Genomic DNA, 19,776 nt, shown 5'->3' with positions numbered 1-19,776 from the left:
TGGGAGGTAGAGGTTGCCATGAGCCGAGACAGAGCCATTGCACTCCAGCCTGGGTGACAGAGTGAGTCTCTGCTTTAAAAAAAGAAAAAAAAAAAAAAAAGCATAACAGACTGGATGGCACCTGGTTCATACCTGTAATCCCAACACTTTGGGAGGCTGAGGCAGGAAGAGTGCTTGAGGCCAAGAGTTTGAGACAAGCCTGGGCAATACAGCAAGACCCTCACCTCTACAAAAAAATAGATTTTAAAAATTAGCTGGGCATGGTGGTGTAAGGCCTGTAATCCCAGTGCTTTAGGAGGCTGAGGTAGGAGGATTGCTTGAGACCAGGAATTGGAGGCTGCAGTGAGCTATGATCACGCCCCTGCACTCCAGCCTGGGTGACAGAGCAAGACCCCATCTCAAAAGATAAAAAAAGAATAAAGAATGACAAGGCCTGTCCTTGAGAAAGGGAGGAAGGGGTGGGTCCAGAGGGGAGAAAGGGGTGGGCAATAGGGGTGCTGTATCTCCACAATGGGGATGCCAAGCCCCTGCCTTCCATCTGTCTCATTGCTGGGCACCCCTGCTCCATCTGATCCTGATGCCCAGCCCAGGTCTCCCATACACTCGGAAAAAGCCAAGATGATTTCTCACCTTGTTTGTAAAATATGCAGGTTAAAGTAATTGAAAATTACTCTATCCTTTTCGATGCCTTCCTGAGGCCCCCATAGGCCTCCCACACACCAGCTGCATCACCCACTGGGAGGCTGCAGGTGCCTGAGACAGGCTCCGGGTACAGAAGGGGAACAAAGTCAGGGAAATGATGCAGAGTTGGCTCGTGGAGGTTGGATGGGTGAGGGGTGGTCCCGGGGCCTGCCTGCAGGAAGTCTGCTGTCAGCTGGCTATCAGACAGAAGGCCCCTCCTCTTCCTACCTGGGGGCAGAAGAGACTCAATTATGGCCGAGCATGGTGGCTCACGCCTGTAATCCCAGCACTCTGTGGGTCACCGGAGGTCAGGAGTTTGAGACCAACCTGATAAATACGGTGAAACCCCGTCTCCACTAAAAATACAAAAATTAGCCAGGTGTGGTGGTGTGCACCTGTAGTCCCAGCTACTTGGGACGCTGAGACAGGAGAATTGCTTGAGCCCAGGAGATGGAGGTTGCAGTAAGCTGAGACTGCGCCACTGCCTGGGTGACAGAGTGAGGCTCTGTCTCTAAATAAATACATACATACATACATAATGACTTCATTTATGCCTGGCACTGCCCCAGTGTCTGTTCAGCTCTCCAGCAACTCCCACTGCCCAGATGAATCCATGGGGGCCCAGAGCAGTGGTCAGTGGGGCGAGGTGGGATGGGCACTCAGTACCCCAGGCAAGGCTGCAGAAGGCCTCTGGGCAAGGGGACAGAGATACTGAGGCATGAGAGAGAGAGGCTCAGGTGGACCACACCAGCACAGTTCACCAGGCTCTCCGCAGTAGCCTCCCAACCAGTCTCTCTGCATCCCTCCTTGGCCACTAAGTGTATTGTTTGCACCCTAGCCAGAGTGATCCTATTAAATCCCAATGCAGACCATGGCTCACTTTGCTCAAATGCTCCGTGGCTCCCACCTCCCTCAGCAAACAAGCAAAGTCCACTATGGTCTGCAAAGCCCTAAATGACCTAATCCTGTTCTCTCTCACCCCTACCCCCAGTCTTTTACTCCATTCCAGATCTGCTGTTTCCTGTTAGGCCAGCACACTCCTACCTAGGGCCTTTGCACCTGTTATTTCCCTGCCTGGAATGTTCTGGTGGTTCACTGAGGTCTCGGTTCCTCTGCACAGAGTTCTCTGGCCATCACCCCCATCATTTCCACATTTTTATCCAACTTTATTGTTCTTGGTATTTACCACCTCCCAACATTATAGCCCTAATCGACCTGTTTATTTACTTTCTGTCTCTCCCATAGAAGGTGAAAACCTGGAGGGTAGGACATTGTGCTGTGTCCTTAGGCCTTGAACAGGGCATGGCATTTGCTGAATACACTGAACAGGGCATGGCATTTGCTGAATACATTAGTGACAACAGAAACTGACCCACAGAGAGGTGGAAGGGGAAATAATGGATAGATGAATGGAAGGAAGGAGAGAAGGAAGGAAGGAGGGAAGGAAGGAAGGAAGGAAGGAAGGAAGGAAGGAAGGAAGGAGAGAGGGAGGGAGGGAGGGAGGGAGGGAAGGGGAGGGAAGGGAAGGGAAGGAGGGAGGAAGGAGGGAGGGAGGGAGGAAGGAAGATCAGATGGACAGATTGATGGACAAGTAGATTGAAAGAAAAATTGATGGATATGTGAATAAAAGGATAGAAAGATGGGTGAGTGGAAGGAAAAATGGATGAATTAATGGAAAGAATAAATATAGGAAGATGGAAGGAAGAATGAATGGATGGATGGATGGGTAAGTGGGTGGATGGATGGATGGATGGATGCATGGATGGATGAATGGGTGGTAGGTGGATGGATGGATGAATGAATGGGTAGGTGAGTGGGTGGATGGATAGGCCAGTGGGTGGGTGGATGGATGGATGGATGGATGGATGGATAGGCGAGTGGGTGGGTGGGTGGATGGATGGATGGGTGAGTAGATGAATGGATGGGCACACGGGTGGGTGGGTGGATGGATGGATGGATGGGTGGATGGATGGATGGATGGGTGGATGCATGGATGGATGAATGGGTGGTAGGTGGATGGATGGATGAATGAATGGGTAGGTGAGTGGGTGGATGGATAGGCCAGTGGGTGGGTGGATGGATGGATGGATAGATAGATGGATAGGCGAGTGGGTGGGTGGGTGGATGGATGGATGGGTGAGTAGATGAATGGATGGGCACACGGGTGGGTGGATGGATGGATGGATGGATGGGTGGATGGATGGATGGATGGATGGATGGATGGATGGATGGGTGGATGGATGGATGGATGAGTGGGTGGGTAGACGGACAGACATTCAGGTGGAAACACGCACCAGCAGATAAACACAAGATCAGGGCAGTAGGGGCACATGGTTCTGCCTGAAAGGATTAGAGCCTAGGATATGGGCAAAGTTCACAGCCCCTTCCTGGGAGTCTCAGAACTCTCAAGCCCCAGCCTCCTTCAGCAGGCCTCTCCCACAGGTCCTGCCCCAGGCCTGGCTCCCTCAGGAAGTGATGCCGAGGAACATGGCAGGCGGGGGACCAACCCCAGGCTTTATTGAGCAGATTCCAGGGAAGGGTGGACAGGTCGGCCCTCGCCCCAGCCCTGGAGCCTCCTCTTCTTGCCCATGCAGCCCCCGAAGCGTGGGTCTGGGTCTTTGAGGTCTGGGTGCCTTTCAGCTGCTGAGGAAGCAGCCCCGCTTGTGCCACTTCTGGTCGCGGATGCGGCGCACAGACTGCAGCTGCGGCTGGCTGGCGTTCCACTCATTCCAGTGGCGGTACTCGCCCCGCTCAAACACGTACTGGCGCCCACGGTAGCCGGGAAACTCATAGCCAACCCATCTGCCGGGAGACCAAGGTTGAGATGTGGACGGTCTGCTTCCAGTCACCCTGCCTCCAGCCAGCATCTGACCGTGCACTGCCTGCCTACATTCCCCCTAAGCTCCCCAGAGCCCTTGGGGCGAATCCAAACTCCTTACCCTGCTCACAGGACCCTTCCCACAGCATCTCTAGTCTTGTCTCTCAACATCCCATTGACGACTCCACACCGCAGCCTCTCTTATTCTACTTTCCCAGAACCTGCTGTGTGTGTGTGTGGCGGGGGGGAGCTTTGTATGCATGATTCCTTCTGCCTGGAATGTTCTTCCTCACCTCATCCTTCTCCTTCCCCCTGTTTTCCACTTGCATCCCTTACAGCTCAATTTAGATGTCTCCAGACTCCTGCAGGCTGAATCGAGTACCTCACTGGGACTCCCAGAGCCCCTTGTGCATCCCACAATCCTGATCCCATCACAATCCTGATCCCATCACAATCCTGGTCACAATACGTTGCGAATACCTGTTACTTTGTCTGTCTATCAGACTATGTAATCTTTTTTTTTTTTTTTTTTTAGCTGGAGTTTCGCTCTTGTTGCCCAGGCTGGAGTGCAGTGGCATGATCTCAGCTCACCACAACCTCCACCTCCCAGGTTCAAGCGATTCTCCTGCCTCAGCCTCTCAAGTAGCTGGGATTACAGGCATGCGCCACCATGCCCGGCTAATTTTGTATTTTTAGTAGAGACAGGGTTTCTCCATGTTGGTCAGGCTGCTCATGAACTCCCGACCTGAGGTGATCCTGGCCCCAGACTATGTAATTTTTTTGAGGGCAGAGGATATGTGTCATTCTTGCTGTTCTCTGTATCTGCATACCAGCATATAGTACATGTTCAGTAAAAATTATTGAATAAATTATTATCAGGGATGGGTGGTGTCCCTCAAGGTCCAACCCCAGATTCCAAGCCCACAAGTGAGATGTAACCACCTACAAAAAGCAGGTGATCCTAAGACTGCATTAACGGTGATATTAAGCCTAGAAAGAGGGAGGTGATAAGCCTGCTCTCCTCTGTACAACTTGTGTCACACCTCAATAGCTGCACACATCCTGGGCCCCTTGGTAAGAAGAACAAGAGTTATGAGGGGGAAGAATATTTCAAGAATCAGTTCAAGGGCATGGGGATGTTTAGAAAAGGAGGAAGGGGCCAGACACAGTGGCTCACGCCTGTAATCCCAGCACTTTGGGAGGCTGAGGCGGGCGGATCACGAGGTCAGGAGATCGAGACCATCTTGGCTAACACGGTGAAACCCTGTCTCTACTAAAACCACAAAAAATTAGCCAGGCTTGGTGGCGGGCGCCTGTAATCCCAGCTACTGGGGAGGCTGAGGCAGGAGAATGGCGTGAACCTGTGAGGCGGAGCTTGCAGTGAGCTGAGATCGCGCCACTGCACTCCAGCCTGGGAGACAGTGAGAATCCATCTCAAAAAAAAAAAAAAAAAAAAAAAAAGGAGGACTCAGATGGGAACAGGTGGAGAGAACAGATTTCACTTGATTTAAGTCAAGGCTGCCTAGAAATCTCAATGGGTCAGGAGTGCAGGGAACATCAATCATGCAAGAAAGTATGGGCACTGATTCTGTTTGGAGCCAGAGGCGTGGCTGACCAGAAGATGGGGCAAGGGTGAGGGTTGGGTCCCTTACGTCCCATTGATGGCGCGGACACTCGCCACACGGTCCTGGAAGCCATGAGCCCAAAGGCTGGGCACGTCATCATCCACTATCTCCATCTTGCGGCCACTGAAAGCTGGGTTCTCAAACAGATGAAGCTTGTGATCTGGGCTATCCTGAGGGCAATATCGTGGGGTGAGCGGCTGCTCCCGTATCCAGAACAGAGGTCAAGGAGGCTCCAGATGCCGGAAAGAATCAACAAGTCACCACAAAATAACACCCACCCCCAAACCCGCTGCAGGAGAGAAGGGACTCAGGAGATGCCTCCATCCCCAAATTCACTGTAGGAGGGACAGGGAGAATCCTCCAAAGCTGGTCGATTTAGGAATCTAGAGCCATAGATGATAAAACTGAAAAGGAATTTTCAGATCTTGCTCAATCCCATCATTCAAATGATAGAGAAACTGAGGCCTGGAGAGGGTGGACGGAGATCAAAAGTATCAACATATGAGCTTTCTCTCTTTCCTAACCAGATGCCAGTTTCATCTTCCCGGTTTCCCCTCTTCCATTGCCCTCTAAGGAGGACTCAGTTACGTGACAAAGAGAAAGGGTTGGTGCAGCTACTGGATGTGAGTGAAGCAGGGGAGGAAGAAGGGTGGTGTTTAAAAGTGTCACTGTGGGCCAGGCATGGTGGCTCATGCCTGTAATCCCAGTACTTTGGGAGGCCAAGGCGGGCAGATCACTTGAAGCCAGGAGTTCAAGACCAGCTTGGCCAACATGGCGAAATGCCGTCTCTACTAAAAATGCAAAAATTAGCCCAGTATGGTGGCAGGAGACTTCAGTCCCAGCTACTCAGGAGGCTGAGGCAGGAAAATCACTTGAACTCAGGAGGCAGAGGTTGCAGTGAGCAGAGATCATTCCACTGCACTCCAGCCTGGGTGACAGAGCAAGACTGCAACTCAAAATCAAATAAAAATACATAAATAAAAAATGTTGAGAGAGAGAGAGAGACTGCACTCCAGCCTGGACGACAGAGCAGGAGTCTGTCTCAATAAATAAATAAATAAATAAATAGTGTCACTGTGACTGTGTCCCTTTCAGGTGTTAGAGAAACACAAGTAGAGAACTTAAAGTATTTTGAAGCTACTTTCTGAAGTTATTTCCTAGACTGCATTTCTTTGATAACAATACTGATTTGTGACTGGACCACGTGGCTCATCGTTTTAATAGGGTTACAAAGAAAAGTCCCAGTGCTATGCTGGTTTAATTCAAGATGTGAGTCTTGGTGTCTCAACTCCCAACCCAATGTCCATTCAATATCCCACTTCTTGTCCCACACAATTGTTCAGATCAGAAATATGAGGGCCCTTCCCCGGCCAGGTCCATCTGGGCCAAGTCCTCAGCCCAGCTCGTGCAGTGAGCTTGCCTGAAAAGCTCCCGGTGCACCCTGCTTCCAGGAACACCCAGAGGTGGGCAGGAACCATACTCACAATGTTCAGAGGCCGGAGGGACAGGAGGCTGTCACTATTACGGCTGTTGGACCAGGCATCCCAGCGAGGATAATCCCCCTTCTCCAGAACAAACTGCTCCCCGCGGAAGGCCCTAGACTCAAATCCCAGCCACCTGAGGGAGGAAGAGGCCTGCCTGGGTCACCTTTGCTGCAGCTGAGGAAGCATTCAAGTTTAGTGAGAGAAGGATCCAAGAGCTGCTGACCTTGAACCTTGCACCCTCCCTCCAACCCTACTGCTAATTCCTGGATCTGTAATTAAAGGAGCTGCTAGGACATAGCAGGGACTGTCTGAGACTCTGGGCCGGAAAACCATCCTAGCGAATGTTGCGGAGAATCTAGCCTCCGTGCAAGGTACTCAGAAAAGTCTTTAGCACAATGCCTGGCACACAATAAGTACCCATAGGTGACAGCGACTTCTTCCTCTTCCTTTTCTTCTTCTTTGTATTATATTGTTTTTAATATGTATTTATTTGCATCATTCCATTCATTTTCGTAAAAACTCTCTCTGAGATATGTACCATTGTTATCCCCATTCCACAGATGAGCAAACGGAGGCCTGGTGTGTGAAGCAACTTGCCGAAGATCACCCAGGTGGTTAGTGCCAGAGCCTGGACTTGCAATCCAAAGGCGGGACTTCAGGGCCCAGGCGGGACACCTGCCTGCCTTGTGGACATGGATGGGACACTTACCCACTTTGGCCTCAGTTTCCCCATCTATAAAGTGGGAATAAGAATGACACCTCTCTCACGGGGTCATGAGGATTCAATCACATAATGCATGTTAAATTTTAGGTGTTACAATGATTATTAAAATGATAAATATTAAATCCCATGTTCCAGTCACTGAGCTAGGTGCTAGGTCGTCCTTGCTGTTTTTCTTCCAACCTCAGGTATCCTGGGATTTGCTGCAGATATCTAGGATTCTAGAGAATTCTTCAACTCTCATTTTACAGATGGGGAAAATGAGGCCAGAGAAGGCAGGGGAGTTGTCAAAAGCCCCACAACAGATCTAGAGCTCAGACTGGGGCCTCCACACTCCCAGAAGGCTCAGGGTTGTGGCGAGGGACTGGGGGTCTAGGTACTCACGGCCCGGACTCCACTTGGATGGAGCCCACCTTCTCCAGCAGGCTGTCGGTCAGGCTGGGGCACTCGGCCGAAAGCTCGCAGTGTTTGCCTTGGAAGTTCTCTAGTTCGTACACGATCACCTAGAAGAGCAGCGTCCTAAGCATCCCACCTCTGCTGGGCTCCCGGCTCCAGCCTCTGCCCCTCCTTGGGGCATTAGAGGGAGGTACCATCTGCTTTATCCTCTCTGCATCTCTCCAGCCTGGAGCCAGCACCGAAGCGGGCCTGCACTGCCCTCTAATGGCCATGGAGGGAAACGCGTTCAGGAACTTCAGTGAGATCAATTAAAACTAGGGATTGTAACTCTAATGTCCGGCAGGAGCCAGGTAGGGAGCCCAGCGGACTGAAATAACCCGAGAGGTTGGTGGGGAAATGAAGCTGCTTCTGGTAATGAGGGAATGAGGTCCCAGTTCCAATTTTTTCAAGAGAAAAATTCAGAAATCTGTATTTTCCTTAACGTGAAATTTCCCCCTTTACAAAATGAAACACCTGTTTGCAATCTCTGGGAAGACCTCTGCCCGCCCCAAGCCTAGGCGGAGAGGGGCTGCAAAGGCAGACCAAGGTTTTGCCTCTCTCACCTGCCTGGAAACACAAACTGACTTTGTAGAAGATCCCCAGGGAACATCTGTTCTAGTCATTTTACAGAAGGGATCAAAGAAGCTCAGAAAGGGTAAGATACTTGCCTCGGGCTGCACAGCAAGTTAAGAGGAGGCACTGGGATTCGACCCATCCTTAGACTCTGTCTGGAATAGTTTCCCAAAAAGCCCCCGGAGATGGTTTGGAAAGGGCAGAGCCAACGCATTCAAACCTTCTCTCAGATTTCTAGGGCGCCTCCCTCTGCTAGCTGGCTTCACTCATTTCTTTTAGCCTTTACACCAACTCTGGCCATGATGTCTGGGCACCATCCACATTTCAAAGATGGGGCTGTTGAGGTCCAGAGAACATCCAAAACCTGTGCCCTTTTCCCCAGAGAGGGCAAGACACCAGGCTGAGGTCACACAGGCGAGTCAGAGCTCAGAGCCGTGTTTCCAGAAACTCCCGAGCCTCTCTGATCCATTGACACAGGCAGGATGTGGGTAACCATTTCCGTTTTGCAGAGGAGGGGGGATGTGGCAAAGTCATGAAGCAAGTTTCTAACAGGAGGGTGGCAGTCAGAGGACCCACCTGGAGCGTTTTGTCTTGGCCCAGGTGGTTGGAAGGATGGGTCTTCCTTTCTGCAGAGGTGCTGCTTGGCTGGGAAGATGACCCTGAGGCCCAGGAGCAGCCCTCTCACCCCCTCCCTGCCCAGTACCTTGTAGCTGCCCCCAAGGCCTCCATGGCTCTTGCCAGCTGCAGCCTGCTCAGGTGCTCCATGCTGTTCCGCCATCTCCCCAGGAATACCTCTGGCTTCAAATCAAAGGAAAATGGGTCATTGGATCCACCTGGGACAAGCCAGGTGTTGCTGTGACTGGAGTCCAGGATGAGCTACAGAGCCTTGCTGCCCACAGGGCATGGCCATAACTTATGATCGACATTCGGTCATTCAGTCATTCAGCAAACGTCCATTGAGCACCTACCATGGGCCACGTGGTGGACTGAGACAGTGGGATCAGGAACCCCATTGGACAGAGGGGAACTCTGAGGCTCAGCAAAGTGAGGCCACTTCCTCAAGCACACAGAGGAAGTGGCCTGGGTCGGGCCTGGCTCCAAAGCCCATGCCATTTTCCCCCGATCCAGACGCTCCTCGAAACCCAGGTTTCCCAGAGCTCTCTGCAGATGTCCCATCCCCAGACCCTGGCTGAAGGGTGGGCTTCAGGGGGTTTCCTCTACAGGGGTCTCTCCCACCTCCATACTCCAGGAACTCTGTTGTTCACTGGTTACTTCACCAAAGATTCCATGAGCACCTACACAGTGCCAGGCTCTGGGCTGAGTGACCAGGAGGCACAGGAGACCCCAAATGTCGGGCGATAGACAGACAAACCTCTAGAGAAAGCGTTTGTAAGACCAGGTCCTTGGACACTTGATCTGGGCCAGTCTCCCTGCGTTCGGTTACTCATTCCTTAAGCATTTATTGAATACGACTGTGTACCAGCCGCTTCAAGACCCAGACACCGACAGTTCTCCTTCATTGCTACAGGGATGGTGACACGCAATACAGGCCCCCGCTGCAGTCACATGGAAGCATGCTTATCATTGTTGCACCCATGGACACACACAGGACTGTTGTGTTTGTCAGCACACACACACATACGTGCACACACTCACAAAAGTTTCTATGGTCACTATCAGTCGTATTTCACCCGTGGGCTCACAGGACAGTTTCTCTCTCTCTCTCTCTCTCTCTCTCTCTCTCACACACACACACACACACACACACACACACACACACACACCCCTGCCCATTTCAGACATCCACAGTGGTACACAAGGCACCTACATCTACACCCCACATCCAACTGTTACCCACCCACAGCCACCCCAGCACGGCCACCCCAGCATGCCCAGCTGCACAGCCCATATACTCTGGACACGGGCCTAACCGTGCACAGCCTGCGGGCTGTCTGTTCTGTCTGTCCCAGCCTCAGCAGGAAACAGGGCTTGGTCCAGCTCACAGGGGACTCTCAGGGGACTTGGCAGGTACCACGTGTGCCCACTCCCCTCCCTCGGAGGGGCTGTTTTGGAAGGTCCCCTGCCCTAAGCACATGTCCAGGGGCTTGGACCCTGGCCACTGCAGACAAGGGTCCCCTGTTCCACCCCCAGCTGCGCTGTCAGGGTCCTCTCACTGGGACCTGACCCTTAAGGGAGACCCTGGTTTTTTTGCAGGCGGTCAGCCATGCACGTCCCACAGAGACCACCAAAGGTCCAGGCCTGCCAGGGTGGCTTTTCTCTCCCCACCCCCAGCCCATCCCAGAATGAACCTGTTGCTGTAGCCTCGGGAAGAACAGAGGATCCACGGCCGTCTGCAGACTCGCCTGCTTTTGCAAGGGGCATGCTATTTATGAGCACTTTCTGACAGCCCAGCACATCCCAGCCTGCTGAGGCAGCACCCTGTCCACCCAATTTCATCCAGGCCGTTTCACTCCAATAGCGGGTCCACGGAGGCCCCCAGTGCCTGTCTCCTCAGCCACAGCCTCTGATGACTTCCTGGGGGCAGACGGACCTCACTGGCTTTGTGGGAAGTCCAGCAGCACTGGGCGAGGGGCAGGGTGTGCAGCTCTCCGGTGTCTCCCCACAACCACCAGCTCCCTTTCTTTGGTTTCTTGGGGTCACCATTTCCTATTGGGGTACATGAAACCTTTGGAAAGATTCTAGTTCTCAAAGTGAGGGACCTGAGACACTCTCCATTTTCCATGTGCCATGTGGCCTAAATTTTAAGTCAGATCACCCTAAACATACTCTCCAACTTGGGCACAGATCCACCCACCCGCTTCCATAGGATACTGTCACAGAACTGACTGATTTTCTTCCTGCAGAAGACATTCACGAGTAATAGCTACCATTTACTGAACACCTACTACATGCAAGGCATTGTGTCAGCTTCATAAGCAATGTGTGGAACTCTCACCCAGCCAACTTTAGGGGAGGAATTGTGATTCCGTTTTATCCATGGAGAAAGGTTCAGAGAGGTGAACTCATTTCAGGATCACACAGCAGACAGAAGGGGCTGGCCTGCTCCACGACCTGGGCGCTTAGCCTCAATAGAAATAAAAGTGACCATCACAGTCAACTTCTTTATGACCAAAGAAAAGGTAGATCCAGGCATTTAAATTTTTTTTAAGAGATAGGATCTTGCTACATTGCCCAGGCTGGACTCAAACTCCTGGGCTCAAGAAATCCTTTCTCCTCAGTGTCCTGAGTAACTGGAACTATAGGCACGTGCCACTGCACCCAGCTTCCAGGAATTTTCTTTTTTCTTTTTTTTTTTCGAGACAGAGTCTCGCTCTGTCACCCTGGCTGGAGTGCAGTGGCGCAATCGCGGCTCACTGCAAGCTCTACCTCCCAGGTTCACACCATTCTCTTGCCTCAGCCTCCCGAGTAGCTGGGACAACAGGTGCCCACCACCACGCCTGGCTAATTTTTTGTATTTTTAGTAGAGATAGGGTTTCACCGTATTAGCCAGGATGGTCTCAATCTCCTGACCTTGTGATCCACCCACCTCAGCCTCCCAAAGTGCTGGGATTACAGGCATGAGCCACCATGCCCAGCTGCTTCCAGGAATTTAAGTGTCTAACAAAGTATAATTTTGCCTGTAATCAATATCTAATAAGTGATTATTTTATGAATAAAATTATACTGGAGCAAAGGAGTGAGTTAACAAGGTTTTCTTTTGTTGTTGGTGGTGTTTGTTTTTGGCTAAAATCCTCAAGTCAGCATAAAACCCAGTTATAGGCTGGGCACGGTGGCTCACACCAGTAATCCCAGAACTTTGGGAGGCCGAGGCAGGCGGATCGCGAAGTCAGGAGATCAAGACCATCCTGGCTAACACAGTAAAACCCCGTCTCTACCAAAAATACAAAAAATTAGCCGGGCGTGGTGGGGTGGCGCCTGTAGTCCCAGCTACACGGGAGGCTGAGGCAGGAGAATGGCGTGAATTCGGGAGGCGGAGTTTGCAGTGAGCTGAGATCACACCATTGCACTCCAGCCTGGGTGACAGAGAAAGACTGCATCTCAAAAACAAAAACAAAAACAAAACAAAACAAAACAAACCAAACCCAGTTACCCTGTACCTCCTAGAGGGAGATGGTGGTGAGATGCTGTGGATGACAGCCGGACTCTGAGTCACACAGATCCGTGTGACCTTGAACGAGTTCCTGAAGGTCTCAGAGCTACTGTCTCCTCACCCATAAATGGAGAACCTTCTCTCTACTTGGGCCATTTTGGGAGGTCATATAAGCAAAGCACTGCACACAGTATCTGTTATTTTTGACTTTTATTCCCAGCATCCTGCCTACTCTGGACAGTCCAAGCCAAGGGGCTACTTCCTGCTGAAGGTGACAGAAAGCAGTTGGTATGGACCCCGAGGTGGGATGTAGTTGCCACCAGCTGGCATAGAAGGAGGAAGGCAGAGGTGGGGATGGCGTGGCTCCCCCTCCCATCACATCTTTCAGGATCTTGCGGACCTACTGCGCGCTCATCACTTTGATGTACCACATCTCCCCAATCCAGACTTTTCAACCTTGACACTACTGCCATTTGGGGTCGGGTCATTCTTTGTGGTGGGGTCGGGGTGGGAGCTGTCCTGTGCATTGTAGGTTGCTGAGCAGCATCCCTGGCCTCTACTCACTTCCTGGAGCATCTTCTCTCCTCCTCGTGATAACCAATAATGCCTCCTGTCATTGCCAGACGTGCTCTGGAGGGCACAACCCACCCAGTTGAGAACCACCGCCTTAAACTCTTACCTGCAAATGTCCCAATCACCACTCCCATTGTATAGCTAAGGAGAACCAATGCTTAAAAGCAAATCCCACAGCCAGGAGGTGGCAGAAGGAGGACTCAACCCCTGTCAGTCTGAATGGAAATTTTGCCTTGTTTCCATGGCCTCCAATTCTGCATGGACACCCTCTCCCAGGACCCCAACTCTGTCCTCTTGCTGGCCGGCCCACAGCTCAGCACAGGACAGACTGACTCAGCCAGCCCCAGTCAGGGCCTGCATGCATCGGAGACTCTATTCATTCACACATGGACGCACCGACTTCTCCAATGCAGCTTGCACCAAAGCTTTATTTGCTATTTTCATAGTCTGAATGCAACATCTTTGTACATGCAAAGGTCATCTTGTTTTATTGCAGTTGACCAGATTTCCAACTGCTCTTCTGTGCATATGAAACCTCTTTACAGTTACAAAATATAAAAGCACTTGTAGACGTCCAATACTCTGTGAGGTCTGGTAAGCCCCATTTTTTTTTTACATTAAAAATATAAGGTTTTCTAGATGAATTCTTAGTCCCACGGGTAGAGATTCTTTCTGGGATTGGATAAAGTGCCTCTTGTCTGCCTTCCGTTCAGAACTCCTAGAGCTTGTGAATTCGTAAGGCAATTGCAAGAACACCGCAGGCGGGAAGCTTAACTTTCCTACACAAAGAACTCAAGTTCCTTTTCTATCGCGACTCAAAGATCTGAGGAAGGACCCAGAAGAAAGGTTAGGAAAATATATACTATACTTATGTGTGTGTGTGTCTGTGTGTATATATATGTATTTCCACGCCCTACCCCATCTTACAAAGCGTTTTGAGGATCACGATCATCTGGGAAGTGCATGACTTTAGGATATTGTTGTGATTTAGGAAACAGCACAGTACAAAATTATCTTCCATAACACAATATATTACTTTTGTGACCCCCCTATTTACAGGATCTATAAGGCTATGTGGAATGAGATTATTAAAAAGCTCAAATTCAGCTGGGCATGGTGGCTCATGCCTGTAATCCCAGGACTTTGGGAGGCTGAGGTGGGAGGATCGTTTGAGACCAAGTTAGAGACCAGCTTGGGCAATATAGCAAGATCCTGTTTCTACAAAAAGAAGATTTAAAAAATCAGCTGGGCGTGGTGGTGTGCGCCTGTCATCTGGGCTACTCTGGAGGCAGAGGTGGGAGGATTGCTTGAGCCCAGGAGTTGGAGGCTGCAGTGAGCTATGATTGTGCCACTGTATTCCAGCCTGGCCAACAGAGCAAGACCCTGTCTCAAGAAAAGAAGAAAAAAAGTTCAAATTCCTTAGAAAACAGCATAATTTGTAGCCGGTGTGATGCCAACAGGGATTGTCAAGGAAGTGCCAGTCCAAGTCATGGAAGCTGATGTTATGGCACAGGTAGGAGAGCAACCACTGAAGGAGATTCTGGGAAGGCCAAAGGGGAGGGCGGGCTGAGAGGTGTCGATTTTAAGGGTTAACTTGACAGAAACCTCAGGCCGACTTCCCAGAGCAGAGGGCCTAGCTTTCTGCCCTTCCCCCTGCAGGAGCCAATTTAGTCAAAACAAAGAAAACTCTGGACTGGGGGATGCAAAAGGAGACACAGGCTGGCAAATACCTGGCACATTCGTGCCTACCAGCTTTTTACGTGGCTCTAGACTTCTTGAGCCTGCCCAGAATTCCAACTGGGTGAGTCCTAGCAGCCTCTCAGCACACAGCAAGGGTCCCCTACTCGCTAACGGGACCGAGCCCAAACAGATCCCCTTCTAGATGTGGAGGGGGTCTTACCCTCCAGCCCCATGGAATCAAGATGCCATGGAACTTCGGCTTTTGTGTTTTAACACATGGTGAGGGGGAAGGCACATTCAGAGACCACAGAATGTCTCCCCATCACTTACTCTGGTTTAAATGTCTACACTGGGGAGGGGGGATTTTTACAGTTTGTAATTATGACTAGTTCCAGGAGCCATCTGGGGACATATTATAAAGAAAAATATTAAAGCATAGATCGACAAAGCAGCTATCAGCACCAGGTCGGAGCAGCTGAGGTCTCTTTTAGGAAAATCACGCTAAGGGTCTTTCTAAATCCCTTGCCCAGCCTGTAAAGTTGACAACCACAGGCTCATGCCTATTTCAATTCTGGCTTCTTGGCGATACCCTTAAGTTGGCCTCCCTTCCAGGGAGGCACAAAGGAAAACACAAGTGTCTGAAACCACGTGATTTGGCTCATCCCCCTGGAAAACACCACTATCCGATTGTCCTTTCCCTGAATCCTGAGGCTACCACTCAAAATCCCAACATCCTAAAGACCACGAGGTTTCTCTTTCACCAGAGTGTCTCTGGTGGCATGGAGTAATCCTCCACAATACTGATTTCTGAGGCCTCGTCATGGATTTTCAAAGGCCAAAGGCCTCTGTTTCATTAGGCAAAAGACCATGAAGAAGGGTATCTACTGAAGAGGAAAAAGACACGGGCTTCTCAGAAGACCAGCTGTCAAAATGCTGATGTGCAAAGGGGTGGTGGAGGTGAGGAGGAAGAGAAATGAGGAGGGGTGAGAGATTGTACACATGGAGGATTTTCCATTCTGCATGAGACTCTCATTGAGGATAGCCAAAGTCCCCGGGGAGGAGGGTTGGATGAGGAGTGGATGACTCCATTGCACACGGATTATTAAGGCATGTTAAGACGGATTTCCAAAGGGGTCTCCAAGCAAAGTCTAGAAACTAGCGTACAACACCCCCTTGCTTAGCCTCAAAGACAGCGCACTCCATTTAGAATAGGGAGAAGTAAATTACCCACTTGCCAGCTATCTGCAAAGGCTCCCAATCATCAGTTACTTCTAACTTCATTGCACTGATCATAAGCAGGGTTCAGAGGTCATGGCGGAGCCCGCATGAAAGAGGGTCATTCTTGACTCACTGTGATTGTCTATCCTGCGGTGCTGGAGGAGACAAGGTTACAGAAAAATAAAAGGAGGTGAGGAAGATCTTCAGGGCTTGCCCTAGTCACTTTCAAGGAGGGTGAACTTTGTATATCCTAATTAATACAGAATTAAATAGATTATTTTTTCAATTAAGGTGTGAGAGATTAGGGAAAAAAATCTCCAATCACATTTTCAAGTGTGTTTCCTTCCTGTCTGATATCCTTGAGCTGAGACATGACTACTTAAGAATTGAGAGTTTTGCATGAGGAGCATCAATATACGTAAGAGCAGTTCCTTTCCTACTGCTTGAGATGGTACAAAGGGGTCCTTTCCACCTGAAGGAAAGACAGACATCAGCCAAGACAAGAAGTCAGCATCAAAAGACTAGGAATGTGTTTTAGGCCAGATGCAGTAGTTCATGTCTGTAATCCCAGCACTTTGGGAGGCTGAGGGGGGAGAATTGCTTGAGCCCAGAAGTTTGATTTTGAGACCAGCCTGGGCAACATGGTGAGATCCTTGTCTCTACAGAAAAATTAAAAAATTAGTTGGTCATGGTAGCATATACCTGTAGTCCCAGCTACCTGAGAGGTTGAGGCAGGAGAATCACTTGAGCCCAGGTGTTAGAGGCTTCAGTGAGCTATGATCGTGCCGCTCCACTCCAACTTGAGCAACAGAGCAAGACCGTGTCTCAGAAAAACAAAACAAAACACAACACTAGGTATTTTTTAAAGGGGATCCTATTGACTTAGAAAGCCATAAGATCTAAATTATTATAAAACAGAAACTGGATCTTTAAAAAAGAATTCAACTGAAGCAGTTGCAGGAATTAATCCCCAAATGGCCACAGATGACTAGATGACTAATTCAGGGAATGACGAGAAAACAAACTATCATCAAGCAGGGCCAAACGCCCAAACCCAGATGCATGAGGCTCCCAGGTGTAAAAGGCTGGGTGGTGGCATGGTCCGGCAATTGCTCTTCAGTAACCAAAGCTCATTGAACAGGACACAAGGTGGGCTCCTGCCTCACAGCCCTGCAGTTGCTGTCCCTGGTGCTGAACGACAACTGCCTCACCAGGGCCTAGGTGTTTGTCCTGACCTAGAGAAACAGAGGATTTCTATCCATGCCCATCCACCCATTAAGAGAGAGAAGAGGGGTAAAGGGAGATGAAGGAGGAAGCTGAGATGAAGACACAAATGAACTCCTGAGAGGTAGCCAGGGAAAAGGGAAGCATGTTTTGACAGCATTTGCAAATAATGGATTCATCGAGAAAGACTTTCACCTCTTAGGAAACTGTGGGGAGGGAGTAGAGGGCACACATGCCCCCCACTTCCGTATCTAGCCAGAGTGCTGTGCATGGATCTACTAGGAAACTCTACCCCATGCCAAGGCTCTCTATGAATTGCCCAAGCATCTCATGATGGGGATCTCCCAGGCAAGGTTGGCACATAGACTATGGCAAGTCCAGGCATAGCAGGTAGCCAGCCAAGCACATCTGGGGTATCTGCTAGAGCCTTAGGACTCAGAAGTGGAAGAGTCTGGTGTTGGGCATTTCCAAAAACAAAGACAAGGTAGAGAGTGTCTGGAGCCCCCAGAGGTCTTGGGGATTCCCCGGAATGAGCTGATCGCTAGCAAGAAAAAAAGGAGGCAGGGCCAGCTTTATGATTTGTCACCTAGCACCCAGCATTTCTGTCCAGAGTCCTTGGCTGGGGAGCTCCCCTCCAGAGAAGGGCTTTCAGCAAGACCCACATTTGGACCGAAACAAGCACTTGGTCAGGTGGAGTTCGATGAGGGAAAATGAGGTGAGCAAAAGAAAAAGTACCCTTCATTCATGCATCTGCTCTGAGGCCAGTTTGGAACAACTCCTCCATGCCAGCAGCCCAGGTCATGTTCAAAGAAGACTCTGGAGAAAAAGATTCCTAGGGCAGGTCTGATGATTCAGTGGCAAAGGCACCACCACTTGGGCTGCAGTTTATGAACCCTTAAGGCCAAGGGGCAAAGGTCACCCTACAGAAACCAGAGCTCAAATAAAAAGAAGCCAGGGAAATATATACAAGAGTGACAATTATAACTTCTAAACAGCTTGGATAGGGATAAGATAACCTGAGGTGACTGGATACTTCAGAACAAATTATTCACACATCTTTCCTCCTCTCCTTTAACGTAAACACATACATACATATCAAGTTTCAAAGAAAATTAGCTGAATTATTGCTTTATCGCCTTCTAAAGCCAACAAAAATGACATACAGTAACACAGGCCAGTGATGCATACAGCCCCACTAGAAAGAGAAATACACACAATCAGGGAGGATACGTTTAAAAATTGGAACTGCTGATTCCTCGACGGGAAGAAGGAACTCACCAAAAAAAAAGAATAAAACCCCTCAACTCGGCAGTAATGCCTTGCATCGAGACTACAGCAGGAAATGAACAGTGTGATCTTCCTTGGAAATGTCCTTCCCAAAAAAGACCTGCCCTGGGTCGGCTGAGGAGGTGCTTTCACAAACTCAGGTGTTTTTCAGAACCTGGGGAGGCAATTCCAGCCTCGTGCTGATGTTCTTGGGGCTGATGAAGGTGTCTAAAGTAGGTAGAAATGCACATTTTTACATAAAAAGCAAAACCACCCACGTAGACATTTCTGGGCAGCCTGGCTCCTTTCCCAGCCTGAAGTGCTGCCTGGGGAGATGAGCGAGTGCTCCTGGAGGTTGGGTCTTCCCGTCTGGATCCAGGGAGAGCCTGGTGAGGACGGGGGCACTGGATAGCATTCTCAATCCAACGGGAAGGGCCCAGGCACGTAAGCATTGTGCAGGAAGAAACGGCAGCAGCTCGGCCCCGTCTGCGGGTTCTGACGGTTAAGGCTTCTGTTCAGTAGACGTAGCAGGGTTCCCTGCCTGGAGAGGAAGGGACAGTCCTGGTGTCAGCGGTGGGAACGTTTGGCTCCAATTCTCTCTACCATCAGGCCTTAAAACCTCGCCTGATATTCTCCAATAAAGAGACCCCTAGAAGCCTAAGGTCAGAAAATAGGTTTTTTTTTGTGTCGGGGGGAAAGGGGAGGTGAGGAGGGTGGCAGTCACGGAATACCATGAAACCAACATGAAATTTAGGGTCAGATCAGGATTCCAGTCTCAATTCTGAGCCTCAGTTTCCTCGAAGGGTTTGTTGCTGGAGGCTTAAATGAGATATTACATGTACTGCACCAAACACAAAATAAACACAGGTCCCGATCCCTTATCCAAATCCCTTGAGCATAGTTTTATTTGGGAATTTATAATTTTTAGACTTTCTTATACACACACATGTGCATCATACATATATAATCATTACATATGTACATATATGTATATATACACACATGTAACACCAGCATAATCAAGCAGATAATATGCCTGCAGTGTATTATGAACATTCATATAAAGTGGGGAAAAGAGAGTCCAAGTAGAATTATATTCACTCAGGTCAGGTTTCACCACTGCGTTAGGAAAAGCTTTGTTTGCAGAGCTTTCTGGAATTTTGTGGATAAGGGATGGTGCGTCTCTCGTGCTCATCACATCAATGCTGACTTCGATGGTGCATGTACCATCAGGCAGCGCTTGGTCAAGCACCACAGGTGCATTCTCAGTGGGCCCTGAGGACAGCCTGGCGGTGTGGACACTGCTAACCCATTTTACAGATGAGGAAACTGAAGTTCATGATGTTCAGTCATTTGCAACTTACACC

General features: G+C 49.9%; 2 protein-coding genes across 6 annotated transcripts in view; both read right to left on the bottom strand.

Annotated features, from left to right (window-relative positions):
* Nucleotides 1-3,165: 3,165 nt before the first annotated feature.
* Nucleotides 3,166-17,591, bottom strand: CRYBB3 (crystallin beta B3). Of its 2 annotated transcripts, NM_001122900.3 has the most exons (6): nt 10,647-10,697; nt 9,041-9,135; nt 7,714-7,832; nt 6,609-6,741; nt 5,152-5,294; nt 3,166-3,483 (listed from the first exon to the last, which is right to left on the bottom strand). In NM_001122900.3, the coding sequence occupies exons 2-6, from the start codon at nt 9,113-9,115 to the stop codon at nt 3,318-3,320; spliced, it is 636 nt and encodes a 211-aa protein (NP_001116372.2). In that variant the 5' UTR covers nt 9,116-9,135; nt 10,647-10,697; the 3' UTR covers nt 3,166-3,317. The 2 variants fall into 2 exon arrangements, with proteins under 2 accessions (NP_001116372.2, XP_028683170.1); XM_028827337.2 differs by having other exon boundaries at nt 3,169-3,483; nt 9,041-17,591.
* KIAA1671 overlaps nt 13,430-19,776 on the bottom strand; it is a 254,234-nt gene continuing 247,887 nt past the window's right edge. For all 4 annotated transcript variants that reach the window (XM_015149947.3, XM_028827933.2, XM_077950301.1 and 1 more), the window contains one exon: nt 13,430-18,950. The gene's annotated coding sequence lies outside the window, so the exon portion shown is untranslated. The remainder of the gene's footprint in view (nt 18,951-19,776) is intronic.

The sequence above is a fragment of the Macaca mulatta genome, chromosome 10 (assembly GCF_049350105.2).
Source record: "Macaca mulatta isolate MMU2019108-1 chromosome 10, T2T-MMU8v2.0, whole genome shotgun sequence".
In the NCBI taxonomy this organism is placed as follows: Eukaryota; Metazoa; Chordata; class Mammalia; order Primates; family Cercopithecidae; genus Macaca; species Macaca mulatta.
This window is presented reverse-complemented; position numbering and strand designations above follow the sequence as displayed.

Excerpts from the sequence above, each read along its gene's own strand:
- CRYBB3 (XM_028827337.2), bottom strand. The coding sequence starts at position 9,115 with ATGGCGGAACAGCATGGAGCACCTGAGCAGGCTGCAGCTGGCAAGAGC. Across the intron at positions 6,742-7,713 it reads ATCCAAGTGGAGTCCGGGCC|GTGGCTGGGATTTGAGTCTA; the intron begins GTGAGTACCTAG and ends TTCCTCCCTCAG. Across the intron at positions 3,484-5,151 it reads GTCCGCGCCATCAATGGGAC|ATGGGTTGGCTATGAGTTTC; the intron begins GTAAGGGACCCA and ends GTCTCCCGGCAG.